This window comes from Vipera berus (genome assembly GCF_964194415.1).
Source record: "Vipera berus genome assembly, chromosome: 7".
NCBI lineage: Eukaryota > Metazoa > Chordata > Lepidosauria > Squamata > Viperidae > Vipera > Vipera berus.
In genome coordinates, this window is record NC_138209.1 from 24,130,556 (window position 1) to 24,155,403 (window position 24,848).

General features: G+C 36.5%; 1 protein-coding gene across 1 annotated transcript in view; it reads right to left on the reverse strand.

Moving 5' to 3' along the window:
* Window positions 1-5,218: 5,218 nt before the first annotated feature.
* The window catches only part of ELOVL6 (ELOVL fatty acid elongase 6), a 75,870-nt gene continuing 56,240 nt past the window's right edge, over window positions 5,219-24,848 (reverse strand). The window contains exons 2-4 of the mRNA XM_081332150.1: window positions 19,237-19,368; window positions 10,558-10,709; window positions 5,219-6,152 (exon numbers count right to left, since the gene is read on the reverse strand). Coding sequence (XP_081188276.1) covers window positions 5,728-6,152; window positions 10,558-10,709; window positions 19,237-19,368 — 709 coding nt within the window. The 3' untranslated portion in view covers window positions 5,219-5,727. The remainder of the gene's footprint in view (window positions 6,153-10,557; window positions 10,710-19,236; window positions 19,369-24,848) is intronic.

The following is a 24,848-nucleotide window of genomic DNA, read 5'->3' on the forward strand; positions in this document are numbered from 1 at the left end:
AAAGACCCGAGGTTGCCTACCCGTGTCCTAGCCCCTATGAATTCAACTGTGAAATTTCAATATGAAGAACCTTTCCCCACAGCTAGGGGATGGGGGGAAGGTTAGAGACTCTGCTTGCTCATTAATGACTTATTTTATTTTTTATTTTAATTCCATTTATATCCCGCCCTTCTCCAAAGACTCAGGGCGGCTTACAAGCTTAGCAGTAGCCTTCATTCTATGTATATGCCTGCTTATTAGGGCTTTCACACACACACCCAGCGGCATTATTACAAAGTCAGCTTATTATTACAAAGTCAGCTTATTGTGAAAACAGTAGACCCCATCCCTGCCTGCTATATCTTTTCTTTCCAAGGGATAGTAGTTAGAACTATGATCCTCAACAGCATTTAAAGATATCCTCCTCAGTCATGACCTATCTACATATATAAAAATAGAAAATAGAGTGCCTATATTCATTGTGCAAGAAACTATTTAAAAGGTGGATAGTAAAAAATCACGAGTATGGATTCATTTTTCATTTTTGTTTACTAACACACTCTTTTTACAGGCTTATTCGAAACTAGCAATTTCAGGGCCATTTTAACCAAACTGACACATGTTGCTTTTTTCTTCAAAAGGGAAATAATTGTCTTCATAAAAAGAAAAACTATTATGCTGAAACTAGAATGAATGTTTTTTTTTTAAAAAAAAAACACCTTTTCACAGGGAATAGAATAACAGCAGGAAGAAATTGGCATTTTTTAACCAGATGCATTAAATTAGTGATAAATTTCCAAATGAAGGCTTTCAGTAGGATCTGATCATGAGCCGCTGAATTAGGAAAACAAAGGGCGGGAAAAAAAATTCCTTCCTCAATTTCAAGGAATTCTCAATAACAATGTCTTACATTTGTATTCCCCTGCAAAGGAGGAGGGGGAGGAAGAGGAGGAGGAGGGAGTAGTATACCCTGAAATGTCCTATGGCATCCTTCTGATGGATCTATACATGCCAGAACTCCAAGAAAATATCATTTGGGAATTTCACCTGGTGAATATTTAAATATCAGATGCCGTGCCCTTCAGGGTATGCTTCCAGGCTATTACGTTAAGTGTCATGTGGTACAGACAATTATTAAATTAATTAAATTTATTATGGGAAATTGAGGAAATTGCTTAGTGGGTCAAGCCCATGCTTTTCTCCCAGATGATTATATTTGAAATTGTTCTTTGAAAGAAGCTGGCCCTAAGCAAGAAGAAAAGCTCCTGGACAGTTTACGATGATGGAGAGAAATTTACAACTCCTGGCAAACACAGAGCAAGAAAATTACTAAGATGTGTAAGTGGCTGGTATGCAAACTGACCATCAGTGATAAATAATCGAGAGAAATTTTTAGCAGGACTGATGTATGAGTCAGAGTGCTAAATTGTGGACATGGCTGGGTCTACCCCAACCTACTGGGGAATAAACCCCCTTGAACTAAGAAGGTCTTGTTTTTGATTCAACATGATATGACTGCATGGTTAACCTTTCAAACTATTCAGTCTTCCATTCTCCAGAAATACCAAATCTTAAGACATATTTCTGCATGGAAGTTTCTTCAAGGCAATGCAGACAGTCATGTTCATGCAGTTACTAATCCACCTTTAGATGACATCTTTTTAACCACACTACTCTCTATATATTTGTGAGTCGCCTGTTTCTATATCATCTCAACCAACGCAGACAAATCCACTGACAGCATGCTTAAGCGTGACTGTCTTTCTAGATTTAGGCCATATAAGGTGGTTGCTTAGCCTGAGACTGACTGAATGAATTCACTTGTTCAACAAGAAAAGTTTACCATGACAATGAAAAACGTGCCTCAATTTAATCTATAGTCTAAAAATGGGACCATCAACACTGAATCGTGTATATTCCAGATGAGCTAGCTGGCATACGTTTAGGTAATTTGCAAAATCTGTAGCTTCTTTAGGTCTAAAGAATAGATCATGCAAGTATATCTAACTTGTTCACTATATTTTGGTGACCTAAAGGGTTAAAGCAAGAGATTCTGTCTATGGGCACCAATTAAGAAAATTACAAATAATTCAGAAAACACTATAATCTGTTTATGGAACTTCAGGAATCAAGATTTCCAATTAACTTTCCAATAAGGAAAAATATTTTGCAGATTTTGCAATAATTTAACCCAATTACTAAATAGTAACTTAGCTGAATTTATTCTTATAAGAGTATCAAAGGTGACAAATGTTAGGCCATTATGCATTGCAGTATATTTGCAAAGATATGCAAAATGCTCATTTACAAATACAGTAAAAGAAAATAGGTACCAACTAGCTATTGCCTCACATGTTTTTAGAGCCAGTTATTTGAATGGGAGAATTGGGATATAAATATTTTAGTTCTGGATAGAATATGCTATTCTGGACAAACAATGCCTGTCTTCTTCTGGTTTATTTTAAAAATGTACATCTTATAACTGCTATTATTATAACTGTGCAATATCAATTTTTTCTCATTTTTCTTTCTAATAACTAACTTCCACTTTCAAAAATAAATCACAATAAGGCTGGAATGCTCTATTTGGAGTTCTGTGACATTGTGCATTTGAACAACTATCTCAGAACTGCCCTGTCAAAGCATTCTCACAAGTCATACAAAGAAAGAAACTAAATGGTTGCTTATCACTATTACTAATACTAGAATAAAACAGGAAAAAACTTTTAAATCAATATGCTTCACTGATGTAGTCCATTCCTTTGGTTATATGGAGCAAAAATAATAACATTCTTGCATCCCTTGTGAAATACTATTTTTTAAAAAAGTAAATTTTCCATGAATGAGTAGATCAGCTTATAATGAAATACTTAAAAGAGGCATGAAAGATGCATATGGTAAGGGCACAGCTGCAAATTACCAACTACTATTTCCCACAATTTTCCCACACATTAGATTTGCTTCAAATATTTGTTGTGGGAGCAGAAAGCAAAGGAAGGCTTACTGTGGAATATAATTAAATCTTAGCCCCCAACCCCAAATAACATTGTCTACATTTTAATTTAATGCCCATGTACCCTATAAGTCCTATAATTTACTATTATTTCTTTATGTTCTACTTAATATATTTTGTTATTCTTGTAGTGTATAACATTGTCAGAACATCAATAACTTAAATGACACAGCTACAAACTTTTTTTAGTTTTTCACAGTTATGATTAAGCCCTAGAGAGCTTCTCAATCCCACAGCCCCCCAATCTTAAATACAATTCACATACAGTAATATAGAATGTAGCAGTTTTCCTGGACATCATGAAACACTGAAAGCCCTTTATGTCTAACAGGGTTATTATATTGGGTCCTGAATGACAGACAGCACAGTTGAAGCTAAATCAAGGTGAAAGTACTATGTATTCTACGGTCTGAGGTTAAAGCAAGAACATTGACATTTTCCATTAGAAAAAAAAGTGATTCTGCCTGGCCCCATTAATTCTTTTGGACAAATCATTTAAGGATTATATATGTAGTTACATGTATGTTTGATTCCATACGTAGAACAGCAGCTTTCAATTGTTTCTCTAGTTCTAATTGTTGAAAGAATCAAACATAGAAATGAGAAAATATGCTAATACACTTGTAACATTAAATTTACATACTTGTTTCTCTGAAGTATTAGGAATGTTATATATTTTATTTGGCTTTGTAAGGACTGAAATCTTACAGATAATACAATCTACTTTTTCTTTGTAGAAAATATGGCTCTTTTCAGCTATTTCTCTGAGGTTCAGAGTGGCATCTTTTTATCTGCAGCTGACTGAAGAACCAGATGTCTTTTTAAGCAATCAAGGATGCTACAGTATAGTTTTCCTATGGATTTTTTTTTTAAAAAAGTGAGCATGAAGTTTTTCTATACATTAATTCGTTGCAGCACAACCACTCTATTCAGGATTTGCCCTCTTCAAAGCTTGCAGTAGGATTGCATGGTCTGCCTTCTAGAGTAGTATCTCTAACTGACCACAGGAGGGCACTTTAAACATCTTTGCATTGCTTGCGAAAGCAAATACAGAAGCACAGTGTTAGCTAAAGTCATATACAGTCTGTAAAATACCATTTAAAGTTGCAGATATCTATTCTTTGAAGTTCATAAAAATATAAAATATGTACCATACCACAGTATTTGTTTCCTAATCTATCTAATGCTAATATATCTCCAAAGCTAATTTTTGCTTGTCTTTGTACCTCTCGATCCAATTGCACTTAATGCTGTACCTTCGGGCTATACCATCTTAGAACAGCTTCTATTTTCTTCTCCCTATGATGGTTCTGCCTCAGTCATTGGAGTCTTAGACTGGTTTGGTAGGAGCAGCAATTTGCATTCACCACTGAAAATTGTACCTGTGTTTATGATCTATGGCAAAGAAATTACAAGTTCTCTTAACAATCCTGTGGTCATGAGCTGTGAGCCATCACAGGAATCAACAGGAAAAAAGAGAAGACATGATACTTTATTCCAAAAACCAGTTCTACTGTAATATTTGCATTCCTTATTTTGAACAATTCTAGCTAATAGAAATAACTTTGGATCAAGTGATTCAGAGGACATATACCAACTAAATGAAGAATGAGCAATCATACTTTAAGATATCCTCTGGATCTGAAACAGTAGGACAGAATCGGTCATTACAGCACAGTAGCTGAAAAGGTCTCTGCAAATTGGCTTGTTGTGAAAGACCATTTCCTATCCCTTCCAGCCCCCTTCTTCTCCTGCTCTCCATTATCAATAGTTCCAGCAAATAGATTGAATCAATATTAACACTATTCTCGGTCGTGTTTTGGACTGCAAATACACTTGAATCAATGCCTTCTAAAGCATTTCTGAAGAAAGTATTCAATTCTCAGATTATTCCCATTCTAAATCTTTAACTGACATACCAGATCCTCTGACAGCATAATACAGAATATATATGAACACAGGTACCCATGCTCTCTCGTGCACCCATAGTTACCATTTTTTCATGTAGTGCCTCAGTGGAATTTAAATGGCTGCCCTAATAAGAGCTTTGATAGGAACCTTTAATTTTTTATAATTTGGCTTCCTAGACTGCAACCCTTTCAAGAAGGAGCTTTTTCCCACTTTGCAGAAATACTGGCATTGTATAGGAAGGATCCTTAACTCAACTGGAGAGCAAATACTTTGCCTGCAGAAATGTCCAAGGTTTAATCCTTGGATTCAGGGCATTTCCCAAGGTTAGTGGAACTGCTGCCAGTCAGAGTAGACAAGATGGAACTCGAAGAATCATGCTCCGACAGCGTAAGGCAGTTTTGTAGATTCATAGGATACAGACTATTTGTTTCCTCTTCTTAAAGTTTGTTCAAGTTTTATATATTTAAAAACAAAAGTTAGAAAGAATATAATAAATTTCATTTAAAATAAAGGTTATCTATGATTGGGGAAACCATATATTTTAATATTTTATTTTGCAAAATTCTGATCTTCTCCTTTTATTTTCTAAATGCAAGATTGCTTTTAAGAGATGCAAGAAAGAAGATATCTTACAGCAGCCTGCTAAGATGCAAGATCATTCCTTGAGTCCACACCATAACATGATCAAAAATGTATTGGTTTGAACAAACCTATCTGTCCACAGCTGCTGAGTTTTATTTGCACCGCATATAAATGGTTTTTGTTGTGCCATTTTTTCTGGTTTGGTCGATGAGCTGAGTGGTGGCTTAGCAGTATTCCTAGCGTTACTCAGCCTTCCTTGCTTTCCTTGTTTTGCCAATGTATGCCTCAAAGAAGAAATGACAGAAGAGCACAAAGTAGCTGAGGTACATGAGGGAACACCAAACAACGTTGTAAACATGGGAGTGGCATTGGCCTTGTTGCATCCAGGCGAAGACTAGGTAGTTGACTATGCAGCCAACAAACATCTGCGTAATCTGTGACAAGGTGATAAACATGGCAAATTTGCGTGATACTCTGAAGCCTGCAGCCCGCAAGGCATAATATGTGTACATGACTGCATGTACTCCATAGTTCATGGTCATAAACCAGCCACCACCAGCCACCATGTCCTTGTAAGAGTACCAAGAATAAAGCAGTACTGTAATATGGTGATACCAATGAAGGAAGATGAGCTTCTGTTTCCTAAGAATAATAAATATTGTATCTCCTACAGGGAGAAAAAAAGAATAGAATCAATATGTGTATTGTACAACATGGTTTTAGAAGATGCTAAAAGAACCCTGTGAAATACCCTGAAACATTACATCATTTTAAAAATGTGTGTGTTCTTTAACATAAGAAGTAAGGATTTTCTACAGAAATACTTTGAATGCAATATCACCTTAAAATTGGTATTAGAGTCTCTAATTATGACCATTTGTGTTTGTATAATGACATGGTAATAAAAATCTCTGCCATGCCCTAATCTTAAATTTAATGGTTATTTCTTAATAAGGAAAGATACTCAAAAAATAATGAAGGTAACATCCATAAATTATTAAATGTTAGTTAAATACATCTTTATGATAATCTATTATACCTGTAATAGCATAATCAAAAGAACATATATCAATGAACAACATACTTCGGTTCCAAATTAATTATGCTTTCTGAGATCATGCTAATGTCCTTCAGCTCTGATTAACCTTGTTTATTCTCTTCACATCTTTAGAGTGAAAAATATTTTTTATAGAAAACCATCACCCAAAACAGTACAGGAAAAAATAATTTTATTTACAAGACATTAGTATATGTTAAGGCAGTATTAATATGAATTGTAAGGAAACTTTAATTCTATGATGCACTTGATTCAGGTCTCTCTTTGGATTAAACACCTCATATTTCCAGCTGAATTGTGAAGATCTACCATATATTTGACTGTCTTTTAGTATTTTTTTCAGTATACATTTTTAGAAGAAAACAAAGTTTATTTAATTCATAGATATTTATTTATTTTATTTATTTTTTATTTTAATTCCATTTATATCCCGCCCTTCTCCGAAGACTCAGGGCAGCTTACAAGCTTAGCAGTAGCCTTCATTCTATGTATATGCCTGCTTATTAGGGCTTTCACACACACACACCCCAAGCGGCATTATTACAAAGTCAGCTTAATTGCCCCCAACAATCTGGGTCCTCATTTTACCTACCTCGGAAGGATGGAAGGCTGAGTCAACCTTGAGCCTGGTGGGACTCGAACCTGCACTAATTGCAGGCAGCTGGTGTTACTTAAGGAGGCATTAGCCCACTGCTCCACCAAGGCTCTAGATATGGCTTTCAATATTTCATTTTATTTCAGTTTGTGGCAATAAGCAAAATAAAGCTGTAAGAAGAGCAGCAGAATCAAGGGTTTTTTTTTCCAGATTGAGTAGGTGTTTTTTTATTTCCCTTCTCCTAGTAGATAACCTGCCACTCTTACTTATTTTACTAACAATGTTTTAAATTTCCTATGCTGCTTTCTTTCTTCTTTCTTTCAATTGTTTCTTTTAACTTTTAAAATTATGTTTTTGCTATTGTATATTTATCTGAACGTTATCTTTGAGACACAGAAGATACACTTCTATGCAGGCAAGTGCTTCAAAATTCAAATAAAAAATGATAGCAAAAGACAAATTAGATGCTTCTTTTTCATCAGTAATATTCTAGTCTTAAAAACACTTTCAAGTGCAACTTCTGTAGCTTTATTAGCCATATCACATTTTCATAAGCAATTGCAACTGGCTTTACTTAGACTGCAATGGGTTCTTACACATTAAATTTTAAATAAGTTAGGAACATTTATTTATTTATTTAAATTTATATACCGCCCTTTCCCGAAGGACTCAGGGCGGTTTACAGGGCATTTAAAAGAGAGTCAATACAAACGTTAAAACAAATTAAAAAAGATTAAATAAAACCCTGAGAACAGTAAAAAAAACCAATTAAAATTAAAATTAAAAAATTCTCAGCCTGGGCCAGAGAGCTCGAAGAGCCAGGTCTTCAGGTCCCGGCGGAATGAACGGAGGTTGGGGGCAGTCCTAAGCTCCGCAGGTAGCTGGTTCCACAGGGCAGGCGCACCCACTGAGAAGGCCCTACCCCTGGGTGTTACCCGCCGGCAATCTTTAACCGGCGGCACCCTGAGAAGACCCTCCCTGTGGGAGCGCACTGGACGAAGGCAGCAGGTGTTCCCTCAAATATCCCGGACCCTCGCCATTTAGGGCTTTATAGGTCATCACCAGCACCTTGAATTTCACCCGAAGGGCAACCGGAAGCCAATGCAGCTCGCGGAGTAGAGGTGTTACATGGGAGTATCGGGAGACCCCCATCACGACTCGCGCGGCTGCATTCTGCACCAGCTGAAGCCTCCGGGTGGTCCTCAAGGGCAGCCCCATGTAGAGAGCATTGCAGTAGTCTAAACGGGAGGTCACGAGCGCATGAGTGACTGTGCGTAGGGCATCTCGGTCCAGGTAGGGTCGCAACTGGCGCACCAGGTGAACCTGGGCAAAAGCCCCCCTGGTCACGGCTCCTATATGGTCTTCAAAAGTGAGCTGCGAATCCAGGAGGACGCCCAAGTTGCGAGCCCTATCAACGGGGGGTAACACCTCACCCCCCAACATAAGCACATAAATAACAGAGATAAAGTCTTTCTTCCTGCTCAGTGCCGAAAATGAGAAATTCTCTGAAACAATGCTTTCTTTATATTGTTCATTTTTTATTTCTGTTTTTACAGTCAGCATCAGTTCACTAGCAAATGTAGAATTTGGAATTGGGACTATACTAATGAGTCTAATGATAAAAAAAGATCTTTGGGCAGATCCAAATAATCAAATCTGCTGTTTTTGATATTTCTATAAATGGTTGACGAAGAGAATAGTCTATGTAATATTTTGCGATGAAACATTCTGACCTGTAGCTCTTTAATATGTATTTGAAAAAATAATATTTATACCTTGTGAATGTGCTGTAAAGCATTTTTTTGTATTTTACACATCTCTCTTCACTACTATTCTGCTGTAGAATATGCGAGGATAAATTTTTAAACAAACTGTCATACATTTTATGATAAAATGACTAATATTTGGCTTGTTGGATATCTTTGGTATGCACTTGCCTGCATAGAAGTATATCCTCCAATTATTTTATTTTATCTTGTTCTCAGTGGTTTCCAGACTGCTTTGAATTTTAACATTAAAACCACGGATCAGGCAAGTTTAAGGACAAAAAAACACTTGAAAGAAACTAGCACTATTGGTTTTCATTTTAAGATGAATGAAAAAAAGACTATAAAGAATTCTCTGTGTCATGCATGACAATGTACATTATGTGCACTGACATGTGAGCAATAATATTAATGTAGCAAAATGTGACATAATTATAATAGCAAAAAAGTGAAAATGCATTGCAGAAAAAAGGTTAAAACAATCCTAGTCTTTATTCTTATGCTCTGTTAAATAGAAAGGAGTTTCTTAATCTAACAAAGACGGGAACATGCAGTACTACAAGATGGAGAATGTTCTACAGACACAAGGCCTGCTTCTGCTTGTCCCTTAGCAAAATGGGAGAACTTCTCTGGGACATGTGATGGTTGAAATTTCAAGGATGTGTTGCACCTTCATTATTTTCCATGCTGCCACAAGTTTGAATAGTCACTGAACTAACAGGCGTAAGCCAAGGATTACTGTGCTTGCAATGAGTTTAGTTATAGGATTGCTTGGACAGAAGCAATCCTATAGATAGACGCAATAGAAGTGCTTGGATATGTTCTCAAAGTGATTCTGAAACCATTTTTTTCTGGAAACAGGCCTATAATAAAATTGTCCATTCTGTTTTGATATCTTCCAGAAACATTGTTATATGCATCCCCATAGAATCTTTCAACTTCATAAAGGATTGCTTTCATTTATTTATTTATTTTATTGAATTTATATACCGCCCTTTCCCGAAGGACTCAACTTGTCTTAATCTACAATAATCACAATTCATTCTGAAGCACATGGGCCAAATATTTTTTATTATGCTTTCAATCAGATGATGCCCCAGTAGAATGTTTTAAAGAGAAAAGATTCCTCAAAACAGCCTAAACTACACGGTGTTGAATAATATCAAAGCATTTTAAGGCATGTCACAGTATCAAAACAGTTATTTCGTTTCTTCTAGTCTATAAAAATTTAACCCATTAATGAATTGATCCTTCCACCTGGCACTTTTCACAGCACTAAGACATTATGAATTTGTGGCTATGTTAATCATTCTCCGGGCTAGTGCAGCATTTATTGTATGGAGGAAATGCTATTTTCTAGCACAAAGGTAAAGTTGGAGAATAGAATTAATAACAGAATTCTGAAATTTTATAATTCAAATCAAAACCACATGGATTAAGGATTTCCCCAAGTTTTTTTGGTATGCTCTTCATTTTACAATTTGATTCAGGAGATAAAGTGATTTTCAAATTTGCTAATATGAAAGTTATGGGGATGCACAACAATATTTTAAAACCACTTAAAACACCAAGGTAAATTCTTTTGCAGCTTTGCTCTTTTGCTTTCATTATGTCCCATAAAGTTTTTATTTTTTTAAAAAAAAATACCACTCACCTAGTTCTGGTGCTTTACTTAGCACAAATGCATATGCCCAGAATTTGCTGACTGGTCCATTGTAAAAACTCTGGTCACAAACTGATTGCTTCAGTCCTTTGGTCATCAATATATACACCATATAAGCACCCGTTCGAACAGCACCAAATATACTTTGTGACCGTAAAGAGAAAAAAAAACAACAGTCATTAACTATTGTAAGAAACAATGGAGGCAAAATTTACAGACACTATTGGTGTGCAGATTTGGTCTTGTTTTTTTTTTTAAAAACATCAGCGTATGAAGGAATGAGGAACAAACAGAACACTTAAACATTACCTATATAAAAGTAACACTAACTGAATCCCTAATTGAGGAAGCAACCAAGAGCAGAGGAAAACACCCACCTTATGAACTGTTATTATTTTTTCCTAGTGGTATTATACAAATGCTAGTTCTATGTTAGTTCTACGAGAGAACCAATTCCCTCAATTTCTTTGTTACTGGATATTTTGGATTCACATATATACAGACTGTAACTATATACCCAGACTAATTCAGATGACTTCTAGTTGGCAGCAAAATGATACTGAAAATATTGTAGTGGATGTCCTGATTTTTGCAGTCCAGATATGGTACCCTACTTGGGTTTTCAAGGATAATGATGAATTAAAGAAAATCTCCAAGCAAAACTTGGGGGAGGGAGGATCCAAAGTTGTTGAGGAAACTTAGGAATATATATATATATATATATATATATATATATATATATATATATATATATATATATATATATATATATATATATATATATGTGTGTGTGTGTGTGTGTGTGTGTGTGTGTGTGTGTGTGTGTGTGTGTGTGTGTGTGTATGTATATGTACATGTACACACACAAATCATCAACCATAGTTTTTTAATCTGATCAGGATTCAGTTTTAGTATAATGAAGTCAGGTGCAAAAAATCAGAACCATTTCTAACGTTGCAGCACAGATTTATATAAGTCCAAAAATCGGGCCAATTAAAGTTCAACACTAAATTGGTGCCAGATAAAGGTCAAAGCAAGTCAGGAGGAGTTGGACTTGAAATGCTTGTGGGAATGCAACAACTCTAAGATGATGATGATGATGATGATGATGATGATGATGATGATGATGATGATGACAACAATAACAACAATAATAATAGAGTTGGAAGGGACCTTGGAGGTCTTCTAGTCCAATCCCCTGCCCAGGCAGGAAACAGTATACCATTTCAGACAAATGATTGTCCAGTCTCTTCTTAAAAACTTCCAGTGTTGGAGCATTCACTGCTTCTGGAGCATGTTGTTCCATTGATTAATTAATCAATGGAACAACCTGCCTCCAGAAGTTGTGAATGCTCCAACACTGGAAGTTTTTAAGAAGAGACTGGACAACCATTTGTCTGAAATGGTATAGGGTTTCTCCCTGGGCAAGGGGTTGGACTAGAAGACCTCCAAGGTCCCTTCCAACTACTACTACTACTACTACTACTACCAACAACAACAACAACAACAACATAACCTGCAACATAACACCCTGGACCTAACAATTGTCGATAAGAAAGACAAAAAAATGTGGATAGTGGACATGGCAGTGCCTGGAGACAGCAGAATACATGAGAAAGAACTGGAGAAGATAACAAAATACAAAGACCTACAAATAGAAATAGAAAGACTGTGGCAGACAAGCAAGGGTAGTATCAATAGTAATAGGTGCCTTGGGTGCAATCCCAAAACAACTGGAGCACACTTGAACACCATTGGCATTGACAAATTCGCCATTAGTCAATTGCAAAAGACAGCCTTACTAGGAACTGTTTCCATCCTGCGACGATATCTGTAATATCATCAAACATCCACATCTGCCTATCCCAGGTCCTCTTAGAGTTGTTGCATTCCCACAAGCACTTCAAGTCCAACCCCTCCTGCATTGCTTTGACCCTTATCTGGCATCAATTTAGAGTTGAATCAATTTAGTGGTAAATGATAATGCACTTAATTCCCCTCCATACCTCTGACTGCTCTTTTCTCACAACTAAGCCATCACCAACTTGTTATTATATTTATATAAGAATCAACACCCTAATTAAATAACCTTAGGTAAAAGAGAGAATTCTATCAATGCCAGACTAGTAACAATATTCCAAGCAATTTTACTGCATACATTGTGAAAGAGCAAAGGAAATCCAGCACATATACTGTACAATTTCTATACAATTTCAATGCAATTTTTGTAATGAATCCAGCATTGTAAATAATCTTGTTACTAAGATTAATAATAATCTTATTATTTTTATCATAATTAAAACTATTATGATTTTTATTATCATAAAAAATCAATAACTTTATACTCCCCTCTCTTTCTTTTTTTAATAAGAAGTATGCATCATCTATGGCTATTCCAGTGATAATCTGAGCCCTGCAGCAAGACTGAAAAAACTCAGACAATTTGTTTCATCCAAGGTTGCAGGGCATGGTGAGTAACTTCCACATAATTTGCAATGTGGTAATCATTAATTAAATTTCAGAATTTCATAGTGTATTATGAGGCTCTGTGTGAATTCTTTGGAGACTACATTGCATATACGTAAGCACATTTTAAATAAGCCAATCATTCAAATTTATATTGCTCACAGACCTACATAGAAATAATAATATAACAATTACACTAAAATAGAAATAAAAAGTCACATTAGTAGAAAACCAAGTAAAGGTATAATTATTAAAGGTATAATTATTATGAGCCTTGGTGGAGCAGTGGGCTAATGCCTCCTTAAGTAACACCAGCTGCCTGCAATTAGTGCAGGTTTGCATCCCACCAGGCTCAAGGTTGACTCAGCCTTCCATCCTTCCGAGGTAGGTAAAATGAGGACCCAGATTGTTGGGGGCAATTAAGCTGACTTTGTAATAATGCCGCTTGGGGGGGGTGTATGAAAGCCCTAATAAGCAGGCATATACATAGAATGAAGGCTACTGCTAAGCTTGTAAGCCGCCCTGAGTCTTCGGAGAAGGGCGGGATATAAATGGAATTAAAATTTAAAAAAAATAAAAAATTAATGTAAAACTAGTATATAGGAATTAAAATGAAAAAGAATCAGGCAGAACACAATGCCCTAATCAAAGAACTACTAAGGAGAAAACTGCACACTCACCAATACTTGCAAAACAGGCTACTGTATATAAACAGAGCAAACACCACTCTCACTAGTACTGATGGTGTTACCCAGCTGGATAACAAAATGTCTGCAAGCAAACAACCAATGTCAGAGAATACCAGAGACTCCCCAATAAATGAAGAATTTGCTACATTCTAAATGTACCAGTTAATTATATGGTGTATTTAGGGTAAACCTGAAGCTTATATACTGGTTTCATATTTTACAAAGTGCTAAAAAGGATCTTGTTTTTCAAGCTGAGATATATCCTGGATTCGATGGAAATGCTATTTTTTTAAAAAGCAAATTAATAAGTTCCTATTAAGTATCTATGTTCTCAATAATAACATCTATAATCTATGGGATGCCAATGGAGTAAAATGCATTCATGCTGTTGCTACCCATCTATCAGCCTCATAGATGGGTAGCAACAGGATGAATGCATTTTACTTATAAAGTATCATGTAAAGATACTTATTTATATTTGCATCCATTGACTTAAGTCTTAGTTTGGTTAAAATCTAATAAATGTCATAATGAATAATTAAATTAAAAACAACTAAAAATAATCAACCGTTTAATAGTCACCTGAAAGACTAAGAAATAGCTCATTTCTTTTCAAACAAAAGGTTTGAAAACAACCTCAAAAGAATCAAGAAAATGTGAAAAGTTAGGGTGGATCTCTAAATGATTTGTTGCCAAAACAACACTGTTGATTAAGAGAACTGCCTGCGTGCAAACAACTCAATCAGGCCATTCATTTCCATCTATGTGGCCAAAAACAATTGTAACAAAAGACTGAAATAGCTACAACAATTACAAGGCAATGTTCCAAATAAAGAGGTCATTCTTAGGATCAGCTGATGCCACTTCCAGAGAATTGGACAAGGATATCTTCAATAGGGATCATACCAATGTAACATTGGTGATTATGTCAGCGTAATAGTAACTACATCAAAGTGCAGCTTCAAGGTTGACTCAGCCTTCCATCCTTCCGAGGTAGGTAAAATGAGGACCCAGATTGTTGGGGGCAATAAGCTGACTTTGTAATAATGCCGCTTGGGGTGTGTGTGAAAGCCCTAACAAGCAGGCATATACATAGAATGAAGGCTACTGCTAAGCTTGTAACGCGCCCTGAGTCTTCGGAGAAGGGCGGGATATAAATGGAATTAAAATAAAAAAAAATTAAAAAAAAATAGTATTTTGGCAGACTCACTAACTCTTGGACCACTCTGCTTTGTAGGAATAAAACTGGAGCGAGATACCATCATGCAAGCCACCTTAGACTCCCAGAAGAAGATATGAAAACAACAGATAAATAGAAGAATGCAAATAAGATTTTTAATTAAGGGACAGCAAGAAATTACATTCCAAATATTGCTACTGATGGCCAACCTTTGTGATTTTTTTTTTAACTTTTCACTTTGGTCTACACCAGGGGTAGGCAACCTCGGCTCTTTTATGACTCATGGACTTCAACTCCCAGAATTCCTGAGTCAGCATAGTTGAAGTCCATGAGTTATAAAAGAGCCAAGTTTGCCTAACCCTGGTCTACACTCTACAGGTCATCCTCACTGACTGAACTGAACTAGACCAGCAACTCTGTTCTTAAGCTATTCAGTCATAAAGTGGGAAATTACATGCTATAGCAATTCCAGCTGAGGTCATTAGCTCATCACCTATGCTTGTTAAGCATGATGTCACATGACCATGACTTGTAGTTTCCTGAAGGCTTTTTCACTGATTTTCTTGGTGGAAGCTGGCTGTGAAGGTTGAAAATGGTAATCATGTGACTGCAGAATGCTGCAACTGTCATAAATGTATGCTGGTTGTCAAGTGACTGAATCACGATCATGTGATCACAGGGACATTGCAGCAGCTGCAACTTCAAAGACTGATCATAAATTTTATTCAGCAGCATCGAAACTGAATCATCACTGAATAACTGGTCAGTAAGCAAGGATCACCTGTATTTGTTTTCTGTGAACCTACCAGAGAAAAGGATATCATGAAAACCATGTAGCAGTATCACAATTGGAGCACAATGCCAGTCACTGATTGATTGAGAGCTCTGATAAAGGATTCATCGAGGTATATGAGTATTCAAGGAAGGCAATCGTCCCCAAACATTTGGGCTGAGGAGCATTTTAATGGAATTCTCTCAAAATCTACTATTATATGCATGGCCAATCATATAATAGTGAGAAGTTAAACTGCCTAAGCTGTTTCCTGCCAACACCTTCTAATTTTGCAGTCAGATCTGTACTACCTCAAGTTCTTTTGCTAAGCAGATGGATTACATTTTAAAAAGCACGGCCATTCCCCCCCACATTTTATTTTTTTAAGAGTGCTTGGTGTGACCCAGAAGCACTATTAAGAAGAAAGATTTGAAGCTTTTCTTCATGCCATGACAGTCTTTTGCCTCGTTTTCTTCTTAAAAAACATTGCAGAGTCATAAAATCAGATGGAATGTGTAGCCTTGTGGATAATAAGAAATGTTTGTAGCTATGTTGGGATCCTGTGAGTTAGCTTGCTTGCTTGCTTATTTATTCATTTGAAGAGTTCAATCAATCTTACACTTCTTTCAATAACAAGTGAAGTGTAGCTGAGGCTAGATGACTCTTTCTGTTAGTTATTTGTCATGAACGCTTGCTACAATTCAGTTGCAGATGTTCCCCACTGCTCATTTCCATTGTTGCTTCTAATTTAGCTCTTCCAGTGGCTTCCAACTACAATTGTCCTGCTTCCATTCTTCAAGGCCATTTGGAGACCCAAGACTAGAATCAGTTTAGACTCTTCAAATATATTGACTGAATGATTCCCAGAGATTCCAGCCAGTATGGCTGAAGGAATGAAGAACTTTGAAGATGGCAATTCCAGTAAATGTAGACAGTGCCAAACTGGCATAAGATTCTAAGCAGTATAATCTATAATAGATAGCAGTGTTTTATATTTTCTTTAGCATTTCCAATTTCATTTGAAAACAACGCCTAGAAATTGATATAATTTGTCTTCTTTTATTATAAAAGATGGAATGAACATTAGATTTTTTTTTAAAAACTGTTTACTAGTTTTGTTAAATTTTGATAGATAAATCAGCATTTATAAATACTGTACATATATTTATTTAGGGAGAATTAGATAAATTGCTAGTTACTATTGTTTCAACTTATTCCACCAAACAGGGTCAAGTATAATTTTTTAGGAAAGTATTAAATTAGTAAAATTTGATAGCAGGAGATTTAAAAATAAATACATGCACTTCTCAGGGAGAAGTGAATATTCTAAAACAGGGGTGTCAAACTGCTGGCTCGTGGGGTGGATGCGTCACACGGAAGCTGCGTTCATCCCAGCTCCAGTAAAGGGAAAAAAGTCGTGATACGTCATGACATCACATGACTTGGCGAGTTTGGCACCCGTTCTAAAATGTGGAAAAAAGTTCCTGCAATATTCTCACATATTATTGCAGATTCAAGAGATGACATATAGATTATATACCCCAAGAAAATAAATGTATACATTATTTAGGTAAAGGTAAAGGTTCCCCTGCACATGTGTGCTAGTCGTTTCCGACTCTCCGTTTCAAAGCTGAAGAGCCAGCGCTTGTCCGAGGACGTCTCCGTGGTCATGTGGCCGGCATGACTAGACGCCAAAGGCGCACGGAATGCTGTTACCTTCCCACCGTAGTGGTTCCTATTTTTCTACTTGCATTTTTACGTGCTTTCGAACTGCTAGGTTAGCAGAAGCTGGGATGAGTAACAGGCGCTCACTCTGTTACGTAGCACTTGGGATTCGACCCGCCAAACTGCCGACCTTCTGATTGACAAGCTCAGCGTCCTAACCCAATAAGCTACCACGTCCCTTATACATTATTTACAGAACCTTAAACAAATGTATTAAAGCTACCCATTGGGATAAAACTATGTTATTAAAAACATCATATATGAGTGTAGCAAAATGAGGCAGCTTCCCATTATAGATGTTTTCAGTTTAAATTCTCTACTTGGCAAATAATCTACTTGTAATTAAAGAAGTTACTTAATAAACTTTAATTCGGTTCAAAACACATGCATCAATATGGTATAAAATTTAAATAAACCCCAATTATTTCTTCAGAACACAAGCTGTTATACTGCAGTCTTAGTGGTAGTGGTAGTAAATCTTAGGTCCAGGGATAAATGAAAGTATCTTGAGATATTTATGAAGATTTGAACAGTAGTCTAAAAAGGAAGGAAGTCTGTTTCTACAGGATATTAAGGTTGTTACAAAATCAAAGGTATCCAATTATTGGAGACAGTAGAGTATCCACCATCATTATCCTACCTATCATTATCCTAAATGAAAATATTTACAGTGATGATGATGATGATGATGATTGCCTCTGAGTCAATCCTGAATAACATTTTTTAGAAGTGGGTTTGCCTTGCCTTTTTCCTTAAGGCTGGTGCAGCAAACTGACTCTCATACACATTACAATTGTCAGAAAACGTCTGGACACGTAACAGAAACCTGGGCTGCATCCTACATTTCCATGTACATGATGTACCAAGCTCTATCTCATGAAAGCTTATGCCTTTTCATAAAATTTGTTGGGCTGGAAAGGTGCTACCAGGCCCCCCCTTATTTTCGACTACTATCTCTCCTACAGTGCATTCCTTTAGGATTAAGTAGTATTTCTCCCAATGTGAATTAATTTGAGTAGGCAAGTACAAGACTGTAAGGTAGAATTCCAATAAAGCTAGGGGAAACAGATTAAATCCACAATTTAAAGATGGCGAAAATAATATTGTATTACTTCCTCAGATGCTTCTTAATCCTGAGCCAATCTTCATATGCTTTAATGAATCTTGAAAGGACATGCAGTTTCAGGAGGACAGTTTATTGTTATTTACCTAAAAGATTTGTATAGCCGCCCATTTTAAGGCCTAACTTAGAGCCACCCATTTTAAAGCATAAAAGCGCAAAGCAGTAAAATAAAACACCCATAAAACAAAGAACAAAAAAACCCACAGTGCCATACCCATTGCCCTGTGATGCCCCTAACATGCCATCCACAGGCTCCCATTTCACTTCAGCCTAGCACTTGGGGGAATAAGTGGCCAGATAAACGAGAAAGGGATGCCTCACAGGGTATGGACCATTATAGAAAAGACCAGTGCTTTTTTTGTAAAAGAAAAAGGTGCCAGAACTCACACATGTCATACAAGCCACCTTGCCTACCCTACAAGGTTCCATCCAAAAAAGGTGCCGGAACTCCGTTCTGAGCGTTCTATGAGAAAAAAAAAGCCCTGGAAAAGACAGTTCACATCATGCAATTGCGGTGCATCCATATTATAAAATACATTGGCTGGGAATTCTCAGAGTTGGAATTTCTCTCTCTCCATGGTCTCTTGCTTGGGGAAGGCAGTTGTAAGATGCAAGAATCCTGATGTTTTTTTAAAATTAGCTTTTTGAAGTATTTTCCTTATTTAAATCAGTTAATAATTTAAATATGAATAGCTTCTTCCAAAAAGTAGCTTACCTGAAAACTGCGAGACTCAAAGACCACAAAACTAATGGTTTTCTTAGTTCAAATTTTGCTCTTTTGTTCATTAGATGCCGACCACCGAATATAAAGGCAGCATATAGAGCAGAAAACAGGAAAGATTTTTTCCTAAAAAAGAAAAATGAAACAAACCTCAATCACAAAATGCTTTTTGATCAGCCATTAGTGTACAAATCTTCCACCTATATTTGAAGGTATTTGACACAGAAAAGCATTCAGGTTATTGCTACTCATAATATGTGTTTTCTTTCAGTCAATCGAAACATAGATTATTGAATGCAAATTAAGCACTCTGGGTAAAAAACTCCAAATGTAATTATGAAGTGCAACCCAATTAAAAGTACTTTGTGATCTTGTTGTGTTCCTAATCCAATATTCTGACATAATGCTGGCTGAGGCCATAATGTAATTCTTTGGTTTGGATTTAGCACATTATGTAAACTCAGCCAATTGTGGTCTGTTTAGTAAATCATGATTAAATAATGGCTCAACATGCCGTATGAACTTGCATGTGAGTAACTGTGATTTAAGAAATATAGAAAAAACAAATTAAAGCATATCACCATGTTAATCTGAACTGGACCAATATTTTGAAAGTATTTTTTTGTGTTTTAATTTTTGGTGAGTATTAAAAGAAGGCAATAGACCAGACTATACTCATCTGTATCAGAGTTCCCCAGTCTTTCCAGCTTTGTGGACCAGCAAGGGGGGAGAAGGGATGATTCCATGCGAGCAGCAGACACAGCCACCTGCCACTTGCACAAATGGGGTGTGTACGCACAAACTTGCCTGCTGGTCACATAAGTGGGAATGTGCTTGCGTGCTTGCCTACCACTTCTGTGGCCCAGGTCTGAACGGATCAAGGCCCGGTAGTGGGCTGCAGCCTGGGGGTTAGGGATCCCTGACCTATATCACCTATATCTATATCTATAGAGGAAAATAGCCTACAAGCATTAATTGGGATTTTGAATACTCCTCTAGGCATTTCAGTGTTTCCAGATACTACTAAAAATATTATAATGGTGACTCCAAATTCTGGATTAGCCTGTAACTTAACAGCAATACACAATAGAGTTTCACTAGGATAATAAAAACATGTGTCTTGCACTGCCTTAGATTAGAATTGAACCATTCATTTAGTGACCATTCAAAGTTACAATAACACTGAAAAAGTGACTTATGACCATTTTCCACATTTATGACCATTGCAGCATCCCCATGGTCACATGATTTACATTTGGATGCTTGATAACTGGTTCATATTTATGATGGTTGCAGGGTGCTGGGCTCATGTGTTCCCCTTTTGCAACCTTCAACAAGCAAAGTCAGTGGGGAATCCAGAGTCATTTAACAACTGTGTTACTAACTTAACAATTGCAATGATTCACTTAACAACTGCGGCAAGAAAAGTGTAAAATGAAGCAAAATGCACTTAACAAATGTTTAATGTTTAAGCAACATACATTTTGGGCTCCATTGTGGTCGTAACTCAAGGACTACCTGTATAAGCATAAGGCATTGCAGCTTGTGCAACAACTCAGAAATTTCCAACGACATATGCCCAAATAATTTATTTAGTGCAATTGAAAACAGAAAGTTATCTAGCTGTCACCTTACAGAACAGGTAAAACAGTTACATACCGTGTCTCCCTAGCTTGATTTTTACGTGTGCTCTAATATAAGCCCTTTCCCCCCAAATAAGCCCTAATTAAGACCCTGCCCACTCTGTGGGGTGAGGCATACACGTAAAAGTCAAGCTGGGGCGGTGGGGTGGAGCTGCCCCAGGCGTCCTGCACCCCCTTACCTGAGGACCGCCGCAGCCAGGCCTTCCATGCTTTGATAGTTGCGCCTCATGGCAGTGGCACTCACAACCCCTCTGCCAGCGAAACGGAGGCTGCGCTGTGTGACATGTGCATCAACCCAGAGCTGCGTTCTGGGCTGCAAAAGTGGGCTGGCAGCCACATGGGCTCCTGCTGGACAGGGTTGCTGGTGCCGCTGCCACGAGGCAAGACAGTGGAAAAAAAGACATCCCCTGAAAATAAGACTGAATGCCTCTTTTGGAGGCAAAAAAAAAGAATATATAAGACCGATTCTTATTTTCAGGTAAACACGGTAGTTGAAATCCTTCAACAGAATATTGTGTCCAGAAGAAGCAGATGTCTTGTTGAATTGCCAAGGTGCATTTTAACCTTATGTCTTCCTTTCTTCATGGTGACTTTACACATCACTTATGAAAGACGAGTAAAAATAGTTTCCTTCACACAGAGCTTGGCTTCTGCTGCTGACTGCAGGGACACGTCTCTGTAGTTTTTTTGGTAGTAATACAGAACTCGTTTTCTATTATCTTTTTCCTACCCCTCCCCCATATAAACTATAGTCCAGGAAATGATAATGCTCTCCCATTGAAATACTAATCAAATCCAGCTGAGTTTATCTTTCTCACATCTACATGGGTAGAATAGCATTCGCCTCTACCATACTTATGAAGGACTTTAGGTGCTTTGGAGATAGATAGATAGATAGATAGATAGATAGATAGATAGATAGATAGACAGACAGACAGACAGACAGACAGACAGACAGACAGACAGACAGACACAAAGGCCGAGAGGCAGGCAGGCAAGCAGGCAGACAGACAACTAACTGATGACTGACTTTGGATTAAATCTGATCACACTGCATCACAAAGCAGTTCAAATAAAAAAAATACTGTTTCCCAACTCAGATGAATTCAGGTTCATCTTGGGATCTTTGAGCTTATTTTTACAATTCTGTGATTTTAGCCTCTTACTTTTTGTTAGCATTTTAATCACTGCTATTAATAGTTAATTAACTATTCACTTCCGGTTTGACATCACGGCGGAATGGGCACAGGAAGACAGGGCTCCGTCTTCTGCGTTCGATTTTGCCCCACTGGGGACCCTAAAAAGTGTTTAAAGTCACCCTGAAGAGGCGACGAGCAAGGAGGGGACCCTTGTTGATTGCGGGAGGTTGCCAGCCCTTCTGTTTGATCTGAGGAAGCCCTCCAAACCATCGGGGGAAAGACTGGCTACATTTGCATAGCCAGTAAGAAGCTGCTGACAACAGAAGGAAACAAGCAACAACAAACAACATTATAGCAACGTGGATGAAACTGGGTGAGACCTGATCCTCTCTTTATGATTTTAAGACTCTTCCTGAAAAAACTGCCCAAAGCACTCCCCCTGATGAGAGGGAAGGGGAATTTCTGCCCCATTCCCTAAGGAAAAGAACTTCTTATGTTCTCATCAGTCAGTCATACCTTTATCAGGAAGTTAAAACAACTGCCTAATATATAATCAGCCCAGGTTCGAATCTCAGATAAAGGGTATGACTGACTGATGAGAACATAAGAAGTTCGAAATGATCATCTCAGCCTCCCAAATTCTTTATTAGCAATTTGAATAATTTAAACAAATAATGAGCTGTCATAAGTTGACTATATCCTGTGGATAAGCCTTGAGTCAGGCCAAAGCAGGAAAGAAAGAGTTAATTAGCAAGGTGCATTCAAAAAGCCTTGACAAATACTTAACACATATTTGCCTTGCCTTCTAGCTAATAAAAGAGAGAAAGAACCTGTGGCTCAGGAAGTTAAAACAACTGCCTAATATATAATCAGCCCAGGTTCGAATCTCAGATAAAGGGTATGACTGACTGATGAGAACATAAGAAGTTTGAAATGATCATCTCAGCCTCCCAAATTCTTTATTAGCAATTTGAATAATTTACATATATATATATTTATTTACATATAAATAAACACACACACACACACACACACATATAAAGTTGCAGCTGAGAAAAGGGAAAAGACTTGGGGGCTGCTTATCAGTGTGGCAAAGATGATAAACTATTCTAAAACTGGCCTCTCTGAACTACGAACACAAATGCTGACTTTCAGAACTGTATTGTGGAACTATTTTACTGCAGAAGAAACATACACTATTATTGCCTGATATGATAGAATATTTTAGATTATAAATCTTGATTGATAAACAACTTTTAATGGTTCTTTCTTCTCCTTGGACAGATATATTTCTCATTGGACAGAAAAATTCAAATTTTACTTATATTTGCTTAGGAGAGGTTTAAGAATGGACTGATAAGTTGGCTGGATAATCTGGAACTCCAATGACAATTAACTGAAACTTTCTAAATTCTTAAACAGATCTCTATAAAGGCCACTTACAAAAAATAAAATGGATGTTCCATATTTAGTTCTAAATAGTAAAAAACCATCCTTAATATTTGTCTCCAGAAGCCTGAGTTTGACATACCACCAAGAAAATACTGATGAATCACAAATTCTCTCCATGTTGAAATCAATACAAGAAACAATTGCCTTAGCTCATGATGATATGAAAAATAATACAAAGGAGATAAAAGAACAATTTTCTAATTTAAATCTACAAACTCAGAAAATAACTACAGAGAAGGAAACTAGCAACCCAGAAAATAGAAGTAAAACTAGAGAAAGCTGACCTAAACATGGAGGACCTAAAGGAAGAAACTAATGGACAGACTCAGACAAATCAAGAATCAGAAGACATAACAATAATATTGAATGGAAGATAGAGCCATTAGCAGAATTGTGAGGAATTGGAGAAGGAAGGAGGCTGTTTAATGAATATCAATGGGCTAGTTCTTCCTAAAATACTTTAACTAAATTGTTTTTCTTGTTCCAAACAACATACACAAAAATAGAGGAAGAATTATTTGATCCAGAAGCACTGACTTGGAAATTTAGTTGGCAAAGGAAGAAAGCTAGAGTAATACTGAAGAAAACAGAAGCTTTGACCAATTAGAGGGGATATTATATTATTAATTAGATGTTTGAATATCTCTAAGAATAGATTGCTAGAAGTAGAAGTATTATTATAACTAGATAGATAAGATTTGTAATCAGAATATCATATCTTGTCATGAAAAGGAAAATAAGAAAATGCTAAGAAGTTTGAATAAGGGAAGCTTTTGGTTACCCAAATATAACTTGCTTTGAAATTATAAATTATTGAGATATTTTGAACATGGATGGGAAATTAAAATTGAAATAAAGCAAAAATAGGATACTGACTGAGTAAATGGATATTGAGTGCAAATGCAATTAAGATATGTTTTGGTTAGAAAAGATATTTTAAACTGATATTACTGATACTATTAGAAAGCTGTAACAAAGATGCTGATATTCAACTGTATATTTATTAACAACAATAAGAATTGTATTTGCTTAGTGTGCGAAAATGTCTATTACTGGAAGAAGAGAGGATATATTGAATGGTGTAATATTGGATTTAGTTTGAAGAAGCTTATATGTACCACTGAATTACTAATGGACCCAGTCAACACATTGTCTATTAAGTACTTGATTGTAAAAATAGAAGATTAATAAAATATCTATAAAAATAGTTAATTAACTATTGATTAGTTAATTAAATAGCTCTAAATAATTAGTACATTTTATTCTGAGTACGTTTCTTGCTTTTGAAGGGTTCTGGAACAAAGGGAAATTGTTTAGTCTCACTGTTGCTTTCTTGCTTTTTGTAATCAGCTTTTGCACCAGGGAAATCTCA